Genomic DNA, 12,965 nt, shown 5'->3' with positions numbered 1-12,965 from the left:
GTATTTATTTTTATTTCAAACTGCCAAATTTAGAGGAAAAAATTGACCTACAAAATTGATCTGTTATAAGCAGGGACCTGTTATAAGTATCTAGTACATGGATGATCCAATGACTTGGTACTGTAGTTTGATGCAGGCTACTCTGTGGCACTAAATCGGGTCAGTAATTACATTATATATAGTACAAGTAATTTATACACCTCTTTTTTCACTGAAATGCTTTTTTTATATTCATTTTCCTTCAAAAGAAAGAAAATAACAATTGTATTGAAATTATTATTTTGATATAATTAGTAATCAATTGAAAGGAAAGAAAATTCGGGAAATCAAACAGAAAAGGAAGTGGATTTTGCTTTTTAAAAAAAAGCCATGAACAAAAAGCTTTATACAGTATTTCAGTGTGGGGTGACTGATACTAGCAGTGCGTCATTACCAAGAAAGATTTCACAGTGAATGGAACCAGTACTAACGAAAAAAAAAATCACTCATCAAAGGTGAATCATGTTACGCTCAATCAACAGCTGTAGGTTTTCTGTTGTCAAGTGGGCCCTAGGGCTGTTGTAAGGAGTCCTTGATTGACAACTTCAGTATTCAGGCCACACTAACATGGTGATCTCCCTCTCCCACTCGGTAAATGAAAGCCCCCCAATAACCTAACAAGTATGTCAAGGTTTCCCCTCTTCACACTTTAGACAATCTGAACAATGGTTTTTAGCCTTCCCAAATTATTGGAACTAGAATTTTTTTGAAAAATGTTTTTTGTTGCCTTGGCTAGGGAAGATGTCTTTAAACACCCTCTTTCATTAGAGTCATATGAGAATTGAAACTTGAGAAGGTAATTTTTCAAGAAAGAGCCAGTTTGACATTTAAGTAGCTGCATGTAACAAAATGTGAGAATATGTGGGGTTTGTCGTTTTTTATTTTGTCTTGTCATTGTAGATTGATAGCCTGGTAAGGAGGAATTATCCAGTTAAAATCACACTCATCATTCAACATCCTGATCTCGCATGGTTCTAATGGAGTATCATGCACTCTACTTTGAAATCTCTATTGACTTGTAACAGTTAGGATCACATTTGGTTACTCGGTCTTATCAGAAGAAACGTCATTTCAGTTATTTCCATGTCTTAGAAAAGCTGTTTTGACATTTAGAGACACTGGCATTGATTTCCATCAAAGAAATCTGTGTTTTATCTATGCTAATGACTTCTAAAGGGCAACTGTACATAAATTTACTATAGACATGATTACGATATAGATCCTGGAAGTGCACATGGTTTGATAACGTTGTAAATCATTGTTAGGCTGTAATGGGTAATATCTATGAGGTAGGAGGACCTTCCAATATGAGGGACTGTTATAATCCGAGGGTTCATTTAGTTCACTTCATTGTTGACGAGAGACATTTTTTTTACCAGTACAAAAGCAATATTTTTTCCCCATCAAATTACGTTTTTCATGTTTGTAGAAAAGCATTTCAAAAGAAAAACATGAATAAGGTTATCAAGTGCAGTCAATATGCCTTACATGTATTATAAATGTTGATGTGAATAACACATACCTATCAATTGTTGTATTTTTACCAGTCCTTAGACATTTATAGCTTTTAATCACGTTAGATTGAGAGCATTTAATTATCCACCATCTAATTATATTAATTTTTATGCTTTAAATTTCTCAGTTTCAAATTCTTTCCTTTTTTTTTTAGTTATAAACGTCAGTAATCAATACTTATAAGGATACCTGATTCCTACTTCTTTAATAAATCACAGACAATCAAGAAAAGGATGGCTGTTTAGATAGTTATTTATCGTTGTTTTGTTCCTGAAGGTATTTATTTACTTTGATGGAAATACTATGAATGTAGAACATTGGCCTTCTTTCACATGAAACACCAGAAAGAGAGTATTTGTATTCATAACTTTTTTTTTATTTTGTCATCAAAAGAAAAAATATTGGTAGCAAACTGTTATTTTACTAACACCAGATTATGATAACAATCATGAACAAAAAATAATGAATAGATATGGAGGGTAACACTACACAGTCATACATATATTGATATACAAGTATGTATATGAGCCGCCTACAGGATACATGTGGAGGAGTGATTTGATAATCCAATGTCGCGTGAGCCTGCTCAACGGACATTGTAGCAATATAATATTACAATACAAAAAAACATCCTCCATGCAAAATCAACAATCCATGCAAAATTAAATGTCATTTAAGTAATCACTAAGGTCAGTAAGTAATATTATACAAGTTCAATCCATAAGAAAAAAAAAATCATGGAATTTCAATTACTTATATAAAGGTTTGATGTTCAGAGGTGATAGGAACACAAGTCATTTTAATCTGTTGATATTAAGTGGTGAATTATGATACCAGGTCATTGCTACAAGAAGTAACAGGCAATACCTGGAACACTTATAGTCTAGATAAAATCGCCTGATTTTCTGACAATTTCAAACAAGGAAGTCGATGTTTAGGCAAACATTTATGTCTGTGGGTCACAGATTTAAAAAAAAAAATCTCTATGACGTGTAGTCTTTTATTAAAATGAACCAATACAGGCACGTTTATCTGTTCATTGCCCCATAAAAATTCAGTTATTTTATAATGGCATAAGAACCATATTTAAACATCTGAAAATAGTTACTTAATTAGCATATTGTCTACCTGAATAGTTTAAAATGAAGACTGCATGGTGCTCTACGTAATAAGTTTATATACAGGAGACAACTATTTATGTGTGCGTCATAGCAGCTATAGACTAAATCTCGTTTAAAAAAACGTACATGAGATCAACAAAAAATGTCAAATTATTTCTTTCAAAACAAGTTTAAGGGAGTAATAAATATATAGCACTAAATGTACAAACTGAAAAAAAATGAAAATAAAGAAATATGTGCCCTATGGAGTCATTTAGTATTTTTTTCTAAAATAAATAGATAAATATGAAAAATATCGAATCCTTCTCCCTGCTACTCTTCAAGATTTACAAGGTAAAACTCTCCATAGATTATTGCATCAAGAATTTCTCTGATAAATTTGTGTACAATCTCATTAGTTAATACTGAGAAGAGGTTAAATACCTTTACTCTGCAGTTTTTGTGTTTGGCATTCCTGAGCAACGATTTAATAATGCAACTGAAATTTTAAATTTTGGAATTTTTCTTCTTTTTTTTTTTTCATTTGAGGAAATATGGGGAGAAAAAAAGATGAGTCACTCAACAACAATAATCTACTTTGATATGAAGTTTTTGACCTGTATGGAGCCTGAGAAAGGAGTATGTCATGACCTTCAATGACCTTATCATGTACACAAAGGTAAGAAAATAAGCAAAAAACACAACGGAATCAAAGTGAGGAACAATTACTGATATATACTGGCCACAAAAGACAACAATTTTAGGCTTTATAGACAATATGCCTCTACAAAGTGCACACAAAATCCACTACAAGATTATCTATAGATCAAGTATGTTAACTTGTTCCAAGACTGTGTTCTCTAGATAATGAACATGCAGTTGTTCATGACAATGAACCCCTGTTATTATGGGCCTGCATTTTGTTCACAACACCAATTGACTAGCATTTTATTTGTTACATATATCTCCAGCCCTTATAACATATCTAACAACTTGGCCCGATCAATCACATTATCAACAAAAAATACATAATGCTTTAGTGGTAAATGCATATTTGTATCATATCAGCAGTCATATCCAATGCTTCAACAATGGCCAAAGTTGAACAATGTAACATATTTATAAATGCCTTTTCTGTAGTACCAGTGGTTTCTAAAACCACCACAACAGAAAGCTCCCTAAAAACTAACAAACAGATATGTCAGCTTTATGGGGAAAACTGACCCAAAGTCTCAGAGACAATGTGCTCAGACTGCTACAGTTTCTTCTGTCAGATTTTTGTAAGAATCCTGGGGGACCTGGTTTTCAGAATTCAGACAATCTGAACTGGTGTCGGATTTAAAGCTACGATCCTGCTTCCGTGGCCATTGATAAGGAGCCTGTGAGGTTCGTCTGTTTTTTCTGCGCTGTTTTTTCTCTGCCATCATCATTTTAAGATGTCTGACTTTACTGCGGATATTGGCATTGTCCACTTCGTCTGTACAGTTGGGATTATGAGCTCGTCTTTCTGTAAAACAAACCACCCACACATTTTATTACTCAGTATCGATCACAATGACTAAGATGTATTGATTCCTGACTATTACTACATGCTGTGTAGAGACACGTTTAACAAGTATCCCACAAATGTCGGGAAATCTAAATTATTGTCTTTGTTCTGTGGTTATCATATGTTCTTATACCTGGTCAAAATTATAATTGTATGTGATTCACCTATGTCCAGGTGTGCACTAACACCTACAGATTTCCTGAGTTTTACGATGCTAAATGAATTTATAATTGCAACGTACTTAAGTGTAGTGGAAAAAAGTCGTGATAAAGATTTCATCATCCTACTACTGAATTCAGTTCTCGAAATTCTGACTATTTTTAGTAGGTTAATATGCATGATTTGACAGCCTTTCTCCTAAAGTACACTGTACAGGTCACTGCACTCTGTTTAAGAATTCAAAAGTGCATTTCAAAATCCCTTTACAAATGCATATACTTTTTTGTAAGCCTATTTGGTATTTCAAAGTTTTCATTAGATAGATATTTCAATAATTTCTTTTTTTATTTTTTTCATACTAGGAAAATGGTGGAAAAGATGTTAAAATGTAAATCCTTGTTTGATTGATCAATGTTTGTATCTTGGCTACTTCATCTGTAGTTTCTTGGTAAACAAAATACTCTAATTTGTTACTTAACATCTAACTAATATTCCAGCAAAGTGCTGAGTCATTTTTACAGTTTTCTTGCTAAAACAAGTACATTTTACACTTTAATTGCCTTAGTTATGAATAGGACTAAAAGTAATTTAAAAGAGTCTTCCTCTCTAGAAAATATAGATGACCCTTTACATATATTTAATAGATTCCAGTACTTGATCTTAACTTTTGTGCATTTTTTCCTCTAATTACTTGTGTTGATTATGTCACATTTAACTGTTATTTAAGAATCCTACTACTACTCCTTATATGTATTATCAGACACATCCCAAACAAAATTACCTCAATAGAAAGTTAATGTAAAGTTATAATTTCATTAATTCTCACTAAATTGTTTCAGTAAAAAAAAAAATTAAAGTACTGAATTACTTCTATGGCTTACTTACTTCTGAAAAGCCCTAATGATACTAGAAACAGATTACTGTTAATTAAAGTGCATAAACTGTGCACTGACCTTTAAATTGTGAATCGGTGGTTGACTGTTGTGGTTGGTGAAGAAATGAGTGTGGTTTGTAATGGGGGACTGCACTAAGGAGGTCATTCAAAATATGAATGATGGTAGTAAGGTCTCTACGGGGACGGCCTTCCACAGAATAAACTGAGGGGTCAAGAGTCCCTGAAAATAAATGTCAAGATCAAATAAAACATGTAATACTGTCACATCAAACATACTTGTGGTAAGTTGTTTTAGGAGCTTGCAAATGCACTGAATTTCAGTTCAACTCTGATTTGAAGAATTATTCACATACACAGGTTAAAATAAGTGACTTTTTTTTTTACGAAAGGGGGCTTTGTCATAAGAGATGGGGATGAAAGAAGGAAGGATGGATAAGAAGTTTACCTGAGAATGTCCCGGAGTACATGCCCCGACCAAGATTCTCCACACTTTCTATCACAGCTCCTTGACAACCTGAGGTGTTCTCCATTACACCCTGATTAAAGCTAGAGGTTTGGCACTTCTAAAAATAGCAATGAAAATTTATAAAGGTATGTAATCTTATTTTATGTAAGTATATTTATGTTAAATCAAAGGAGTTACTAGTAAGTGATCTATTATACAAGCTAGAGTTGAAATTCCTACTATGGTTATTCACCTTTGCTGCTAGAAATATGAGATTTTCACATGTTTATAAGCATTTATCTGATTTTCACAATTTTTTTAAGTACATGCATTTTCTCGCTTTTCTTTATTATCCCTGACACAGATTCTAAACTTCCTCGATTATAAAAGCTCATTTGACCTAGAAATCGATAGCTAGGCTGATTGAGAAATTGCAGCATCAAACATTTAATTGACATGTGGCAAGTTTGATCAGAGAGAGAGGTTAAAATCGATCGATGATTAGTAATACAGTAAATACTGCTGTGCACCAAGGTGTCCTACAAACAAACAAACACCGTGATCTGCATATTTTTCCTGTGTGGGTTGATTTGGGGAATATTGTGTGTGGGTTTGCCGTATTTTTCCTCAGGCCAGCTTATAATAACAAGATGTTACTGAGACTTGTTGTTTTTCAGATTAACTATGGAATAATTGAAGTTATCTCTTGAATGACATGTATTCCCATTTAAATAATGCATTTATTTATATTTGCAATAAGAAATTAATATGCTCTCCATTCGAGGTGAATCCTGACCTACATGTACATAATTTTTTTGTATAGATATGGCAAACAAATGGTGTGAAAAAATGTCTTACTTTTTCTGAGTCGGGGAAACTCCGGAATTGATGTAAATTATAAGGAATTCCGTTGCTCCCGGTATGTGGTATATAGGTAGGGGAGGGGACGTCTTGATGATCGTGCACGGTCATGTTTTGGGGGGTAGGGAGTTGAACTGGAGAGGGACGGGCTCGCTTGGAACCACTTTGCGTAGAAAGTTGAAGCTGAATAAACATCATGTGGTCTCCCAGTCTCATGGCTAATACCAATGGTGCTCTCCCCGACAGAAACTCGCTTATCTGAAAAAGAGCATACTCTTTTATGGACTGAACTCTCTTATTTGGCAAAGCACGTTTATAGTCATTATGTTATCTACAGCTTCTTGAGATTTCAAAATTTTCTCCCGTCAGCTGTTAAACATTTAAAACTGTTGTGTATGTTTGTTTACTCTGTTTCTTTGTTATTGCTTTTCAGTTTTTATATCATTTTGCAACCAATTTTCATAAATCCCAATTCAGTTGTGTTTTGTTTGATTACAACATCGGAATCGGTAAACGTTGCGCAACTCGGCAGTAGTTCTCGCTGCTCTGTAATCACGAATTACAAAATACACCTTTTTCAACTGATTTATTGCGAAATTAAATCTTGGAATATGACCTTTGTTTTGATATAAAAGGAAATCTTCAGGGAGCTGGAATGATAGTTCTTTTTTTAACACCAAATTTAGACTTCACCTACAGACGGCGTCTCTAACGAGTGAATAAGACACAAACTTAGATTATTATGCAAAGATTTTTAAAGGTCAACAACTTTAATGTCAAATAACAAAAATAGGTTTTTAGAGTGAACCGCATTTTAACACACCATCGAATCGCTGTTCGCTCGATCACGACCTGATGCGTACAATTTATTACAGGGCAAAATTTAAAACGCGCAGATGTTACTTATGTAACTGAGTTTGCTGTGATTGCGCAAATCTGCTGAAATAAGGTTTTCTGTTGATTCTTGAGCATGGGGTGTAATTCGATACTCACCTGTGAATCTGTTAGACTCTCTAAAGCTTGCATAACTCCACTGTCTTTTTTATGAAACTGAAAAATGAGGAGAAATAGTGATTTTTTTTTTTATTAAAATCAATAATCAGTTTTATAAGAGATAAAAGATAAAACCTTTATATTAATTTTTGAAAGTTAGAGTTGAATTTTAGCACATGATCTTTTGTACTTCTAAGGTAGATGATCGAAACTTACAGATAAACCAGTTTCCATGCTTGGTATCAGTGTCAAAGTACTACCGTCTTCAACGTCATAATCTCTCAAAAAACCATGTTTTAGGTGCCTAAAAATAGAATTCAAAAATAATGCATGGATCCAATTACCTTTTTGCAACAGATTCGGTAAGTGGGCTAATGTTCTGGGAGGTTGTAGGGTTAGCGCGTGTCAGGAATTATTTTTGACAGGCAGAAGACAGCACATTCTTTAACTGCCTACTCTAATTTTTTTGCCAGCATTTTCAAGAATCGTCATCTTAATTTGGAAAGATTGTAAATTAGATGAAAACTGCTCGCAAGCAAAACATACTGTACTCGTTAGAAAATTGAATTGCTTGATATATAACTTTGAAAACATGCAATAATACGGTGGAATTTTTCCTTGGAAAAAGAAAAACACAGCCTTTTTAAAAAGCAAATTAATCGGATGATGGGAGTAGTCACTCCATAATTGAGCGATGCAGATTATGGAATGTCAAGTCTTGATTTGGCAAGATTGCAATAAATATCTGGCTGAAAACGGGACCACCGCCCTGCTTAAATGGACCCGATCGTTAATTAAAAAACTGATCAGTGAGCAAACATTTTTTGGTATACTTATTTGAAGGATGAAGGATTGAGGTCGAGGAATCTAGTCAGCGTGCGTCAGAGGAACACGTTACACGAAAATGCAATTCAATTACAGCGCCGTTTTATTTATTGGAGGGACAATCGATAACTTGACAAACTCTGTTATGCCCCGCACGTAATGTGCATTCATTGACTTTTGCTGTACAAGGTTTGAGGATGCATTGACGTCAGAAGCGGGATTAAAGCCGTGTCAGGGATAATTGGCTCAAAGATGTTTTCCCTCTAAACACTTTTGTTCAACAATCTTATCCTTCCCCAATATCTCACTGGACATGAGTCTGTCTATCCCCCATTCTGAGGGAAAGCTATCAATTTCGCTTGTTGCCCTTTTAAGATAGATTCTAAAGCTTCATGTAAGGAGAGTTTTGAATTGTTTGTATGGTTTCTTTATTGAAATGGCCAGTGACCTTTGTCGATCATACACATTTTGCTTTTAGCTTGTGGGCGTCCGGTGCGTGCTGCTAAAAAATCGAGTTTGCAGGCTTCAGTTATTTTGTATGTTCTCGACATTTATGTAGACAACTCTTTTGGCAAGATTGCAGACTTTAATTTTGGTTACTTATGTCAATACATACGTTCGCTTCATTTAATTGAAAAGCAATAAATAATCTAAACAAAAAAAATGCATGATGTATTTTTGGAGAATTTTGAGAGGTGCACACTTGAATGCTTGGTTAGCATGCAAGCTTGATGTAAAGCAAGGACTGACATTTAATGAGCGGCAATCGTGTGGGCGGAATGAAGTCTTTCTTTTTGGAAGCCTGGTCGCTGTTCGACCGATCAGCTGTCCTTCATTTTGAATTTTCTACTCCCATCTCTCCTTCGTATTAAAAAGCCTTTGACCTCAAGTTGTTACAAAGAACACTGTCAGGTGTAGTGCAAGCAGAAAACCCCCAAAAAGTTATGAGGTCGTTAATCTTTCTACCTCTCTTCCGTAAATAAAGGTACGTCAGTTGTGTTGAAGAATGTGCGTAGGAGTCGCATTTTGAAAGCGAAAACATCACTCCTAGTCGACATATTGACTTTTCCTGGTAGTTAAAAATATTAAATCTATACTTCGATATACATACAACTTCCTAATAAACCTTTGCACAACATGAATTCTTTGTGCAATAGCTGCCCAATGCCAAACCTCGTTATTGTCTGAACAGTCGGCTTATCAAGTCTCCCCGGTGTAGATCTTTTTATTTTGCGGTTATTATTTGTTGATCGTTTAAATATGTATGAGACTGCACTTGCGGTTAAAAGTTCAAACCACAATTATGCTTCCAAGCGATCAACAGGCCTGCTTTAGCTATTAAGTTATCTCTCTTCCGTGCATTGAGTTTTGGTAAAAAAGAAAAAAAAATATAGGTTAGTATGTCTATTTGTGAACCACTGTTCAATTATGAAGGACTAAGCAGTGAGAGACCCGGAGATGTGACATTTGGAATAGACGTCACACTGTTGATTAAATGTTTTCCGAAGGCTTTTGTCTGCAATGAGAACTGCAATAATCTCCCACCTAGACAAAGACGCTAGGAACATCAATGCATTAGCTCGCGTACTTTCTATGCAAACAAGATTTTGATATAATTTCATAAATGAATCTCTAGATATTTTACGCTTTTCCAAAGAAGGAAACAATTCATCATTCTGAAAATATTGCACTCTCCTGACAATTTCAGAGAAATAAGCTATTGATCCGCGATTTCTATCGTCATCTGGTTTATCCGTCTTATGCAGGATGGAGATTACATTATCATAGTGTTCATGTACTGTTAAAAACTGTATCCACCAGATACCTTAGTCTCATGAAAATATGTAAAGGAACAGCACAGGCAAGTTTACACTTGAATAATAATCTTTGTTTTAGAGGGATAACTGCTTAATTGAAGCATTTTATCTGATTAATTCAATTTGTCACTGTTTTAAGGGTTTATTGGGAGAGTAAAGTATATTTTTCCATATATGGTAATCATGTACCATCCCGCGCTTCGAGGAGAGGGACCATTTTGACATCAAAATAAGCATATTTGATTAATGCTTTAGGAAAATATTTGACAGTGTAAAGTTGAACGCACTTTGTGTACGACAGATAAAAATGCGATAAACAATTGAAGTTTTAGAATGACGTTTCTATACTTTTTTTTTTTAATCTCAAAAGGACCAGATAGGATCTGTGCTATATTGTGATCAATATATTGTTGAATACTATTATAGTCCGACCAGATCCCTAGCGATCTTCCAGATTCAAAGGTAATTGACTTGGGAGCCATGACCAGAGAAATTGGGTTTGAAGCAAAGTCGATAGAACATGGATCTTCGGACATCAGAAAGATAGCCACCAAGTGGCTAATGACGGAAGGTAAATTGGGACAGGCAATTCGTGAGGAAGTGTGGGCGACTGTGGCGCAACAAAACGCTCCGAATCCTTCTCTAAATAGTAGTTTATCTATTATGCTTCCGGTGACAATCATAGACTATACAGACAGCAAGGTCACTGATAAGGAGAAATTAAGAGAACGGTTTTATTATTGCTGTATCCTGAACACCGAGGTTCAATCAATTAAATCAGTAGTGGTTTCAGTCACAAGGTGCCAGGTATAAGATTTAAATTTCGTAAAAACTCCCCCCATTTTTATAAGGAAGTTGTCAGTTAACAAAGCTACATGTAGCTGATCACCTTCATCAACTCTGTTTAATTGACTAGGGACTCGACCGCCGTGGCTTTGGCAGTTGGTATAGATTATAATTCTACAACCGACTCGGACACGGATCACCTGTTCAGGTTCACGATAGTGCACTGCGTAGGCTTAACTGTGTTGACCTAATGAATATACACTTGACCCACATAATCTCGCTATGTACAGATTATAAACACCTACATAGAACTTCCGCGCCATGTAATTATCTCGCAGCTCCAAATTTTACAGGGGTGTTATATTTAGAATTAGCCTCAGCAAATACTTCCATGTTTTAAAATCTTTGTGGATTTAGCTATTGACATATCTTATTCAGTTATTAGACAAAGGTCACGATTTTGGTTTTGGTCGATTAAGCCTCTGTCATAAAGCATTCTAGAGAACGTGGGTGTAGGGGTACTGTCAAAATCTCGTACAGGGAAAGGATTGATAGGGCTATGTATGTGTAATTAGTTGATATGCAGCTAATAATGCAAGGCGCACGTAAGTTCCCCAACTTTACACCACCTACTAAAAGTGTTGAATTTGCAATGTACGAAAATACAACGTACTTTATGTAGGTGTATTTCATTGTGCTGGTTTAACGTCTCAAACAAAGGACACGAGAGGCAGAAACACAATATAGTATAATGTGCATGTCTTTCAAGCTGAACACTCATTGTAACCTGTACTTTAGGTAATGTCTTTGTCTTCAGAGTCAGGTATACATGGTATAATTCATTGCTATAGTTGATTGGTATCACATGCCATCTTTTTTTGACCTAGTAACTATGCATGCATTTTTTTTTTGTTCTCCCCAAATTTTATGATAAGATGCATTTAATCTACAAAACTTACTTATTCTGATGGAGCAGAGTAATCCGGTCTCTGTGTATATTAAACATCCTGGATAAAGTCCATTGTAGTCCCTGAACAGTTTCATTATGGGGAACCTGAACATCAAAACTCCCCCCTGTTGCAGGTTGAATTAATATTTTATAAGTGTCCATTTTTCTCTGAAAAATTCTGTCACTAAAAATAAAGTTCCGGTCCAATTTTAAGAGTAATAAAATTTGCAGGTTTTTCACAAGAAATTATTATCGCATACCAAACTCTTTGGTGCACACTGATTTGACCTAGTATAATAGTTTCTTGCCTGAGGCAGAAAGAAATTGTCCACAGGACGTGTATACTCCTCAAGTTCTAGTCTTAAACTGTAATATCCTTCATATAAACAAACGTATATAAAGCTGTCTTCCTTCGTAAAAAATGGACTCGCCCGTTACTATCAAACGTGAAAACCGCATTCTCTACGTCAATGAAAGAGTCACGTGCTTCTTTGTTTTTCTCAATGAACACAGTGCTCAGTAGAAATCGATTCAGCTGAGAGCGATGCTGAGTGTCTTTATACTACGGCGAATTCCACCGGACTGTTAAGAGGAGTAGTTGTTCCACGTTTAATTTTCTTGTGGATCAAGTTTCTTTAAGTGTAAAAGAAATGTGAAGGCTGTTAAGAGTTAGACCCTTTAAATAGGATAGGATAAGGGAACGTTTACATTGAAAATACTGATATTGCAACATAGTTGATCAACCCCTTTGATCGACGACACACGCTATAAAGTTTCAAGCCTTATATATACTAAATGGATTCGTTTTTTATTTTTGTATTTCTGAGAAATATGATTTTATTTGTCAAAAGTGTGATTGACATCTATTGTTTATCAAACCAGTCGAGGATAGAAATTCTCTTTCTGTATCAGATAGTAACAGCCTGAGTAAAGAGGCGGAGTCTGGGCAGGAAGCTAATTAATTCATTGGTTACAGATGTGGTGTATAATAAAAAGAGAATTTTTTTTAATATGACTAACCAATCCCTCACA

At 34.9% G+C, this 12,965-nt stretch overlaps 1 protein-coding gene across 1 annotated transcript; it reads right to left on the bottom strand.

Annotated features, from left to right (window-relative positions):
- Positions 1-1,908: 1,908 nt before the first annotated feature.
- On the bottom strand, positions 1,909-12,469 carry LOC133190232 (midnolin-A-like). Its single transcript, XM_061325743.1, has 7 exons — positions 11,944-12,469; positions 7,773-7,860; positions 7,557-7,613; positions 6,561-6,821; positions 5,703-5,820; positions 5,316-5,477; positions 1,909-4,161 (listed from the first exon to the last, which is right to left on the bottom strand). The coding sequence occupies exons 1-7, from the start codon at positions 12,093-12,095 to the stop codon at positions 3,902-3,904; spliced, it is 1,098 nt and encodes a 365-aa protein (XP_061181727.1). The 5' UTR covers positions 12,096-12,469; the 3' UTR covers positions 1,909-3,901.
- Positions 12,470-12,965: the final 496 nt, after the last annotated feature.

This window comes from Saccostrea echinata, unplaced genomic scaffold (genome assembly GCF_033153115.1).
Source record: "Saccostrea echinata isolate AGI-Se365-2 ecotype Australia unplaced genomic scaffold, CSIRO_AGI_Sech_v1 ptg000022l, whole genome shotgun sequence".
Lineage (NCBI taxonomy): Eukaryota > Metazoa > Mollusca > Bivalvia > Ostreida > Ostreidae > Saccostrea > Saccostrea echinata.
The sequence above is the reverse complement of the archived record's forward strand: the minus strand, read 5'-3'. Positions and strand labels throughout refer to the sequence as shown.

What these genes read in the sequence shown, in the direction of transcription:
- LOC133190232 (XM_061325743.1), bottom strand. Translation starts at nt 12,095, where the DNA reads ATGGACACTTATAAAATATTAATTCAACCTGCAACAGGGGGGAGTTTT. An exon ending in GTTTCCCCGACTCAGAAAAA is followed by an intron (nt 5,821 to 6,560) that starts GTAAGACATTTT and finishes TGCTATTTTTAG; the next exon opens with AAGTGCCAAACCTCTAGCTT. An exon ending in CACCGATTCACAATTTAAAG is followed by an intron (nt 4,162 to 5,315) that starts GTCAGTGCACAG and finishes TTTGTTTTACAG; the next exon opens with AAAGACGAGCTCATAATCCC.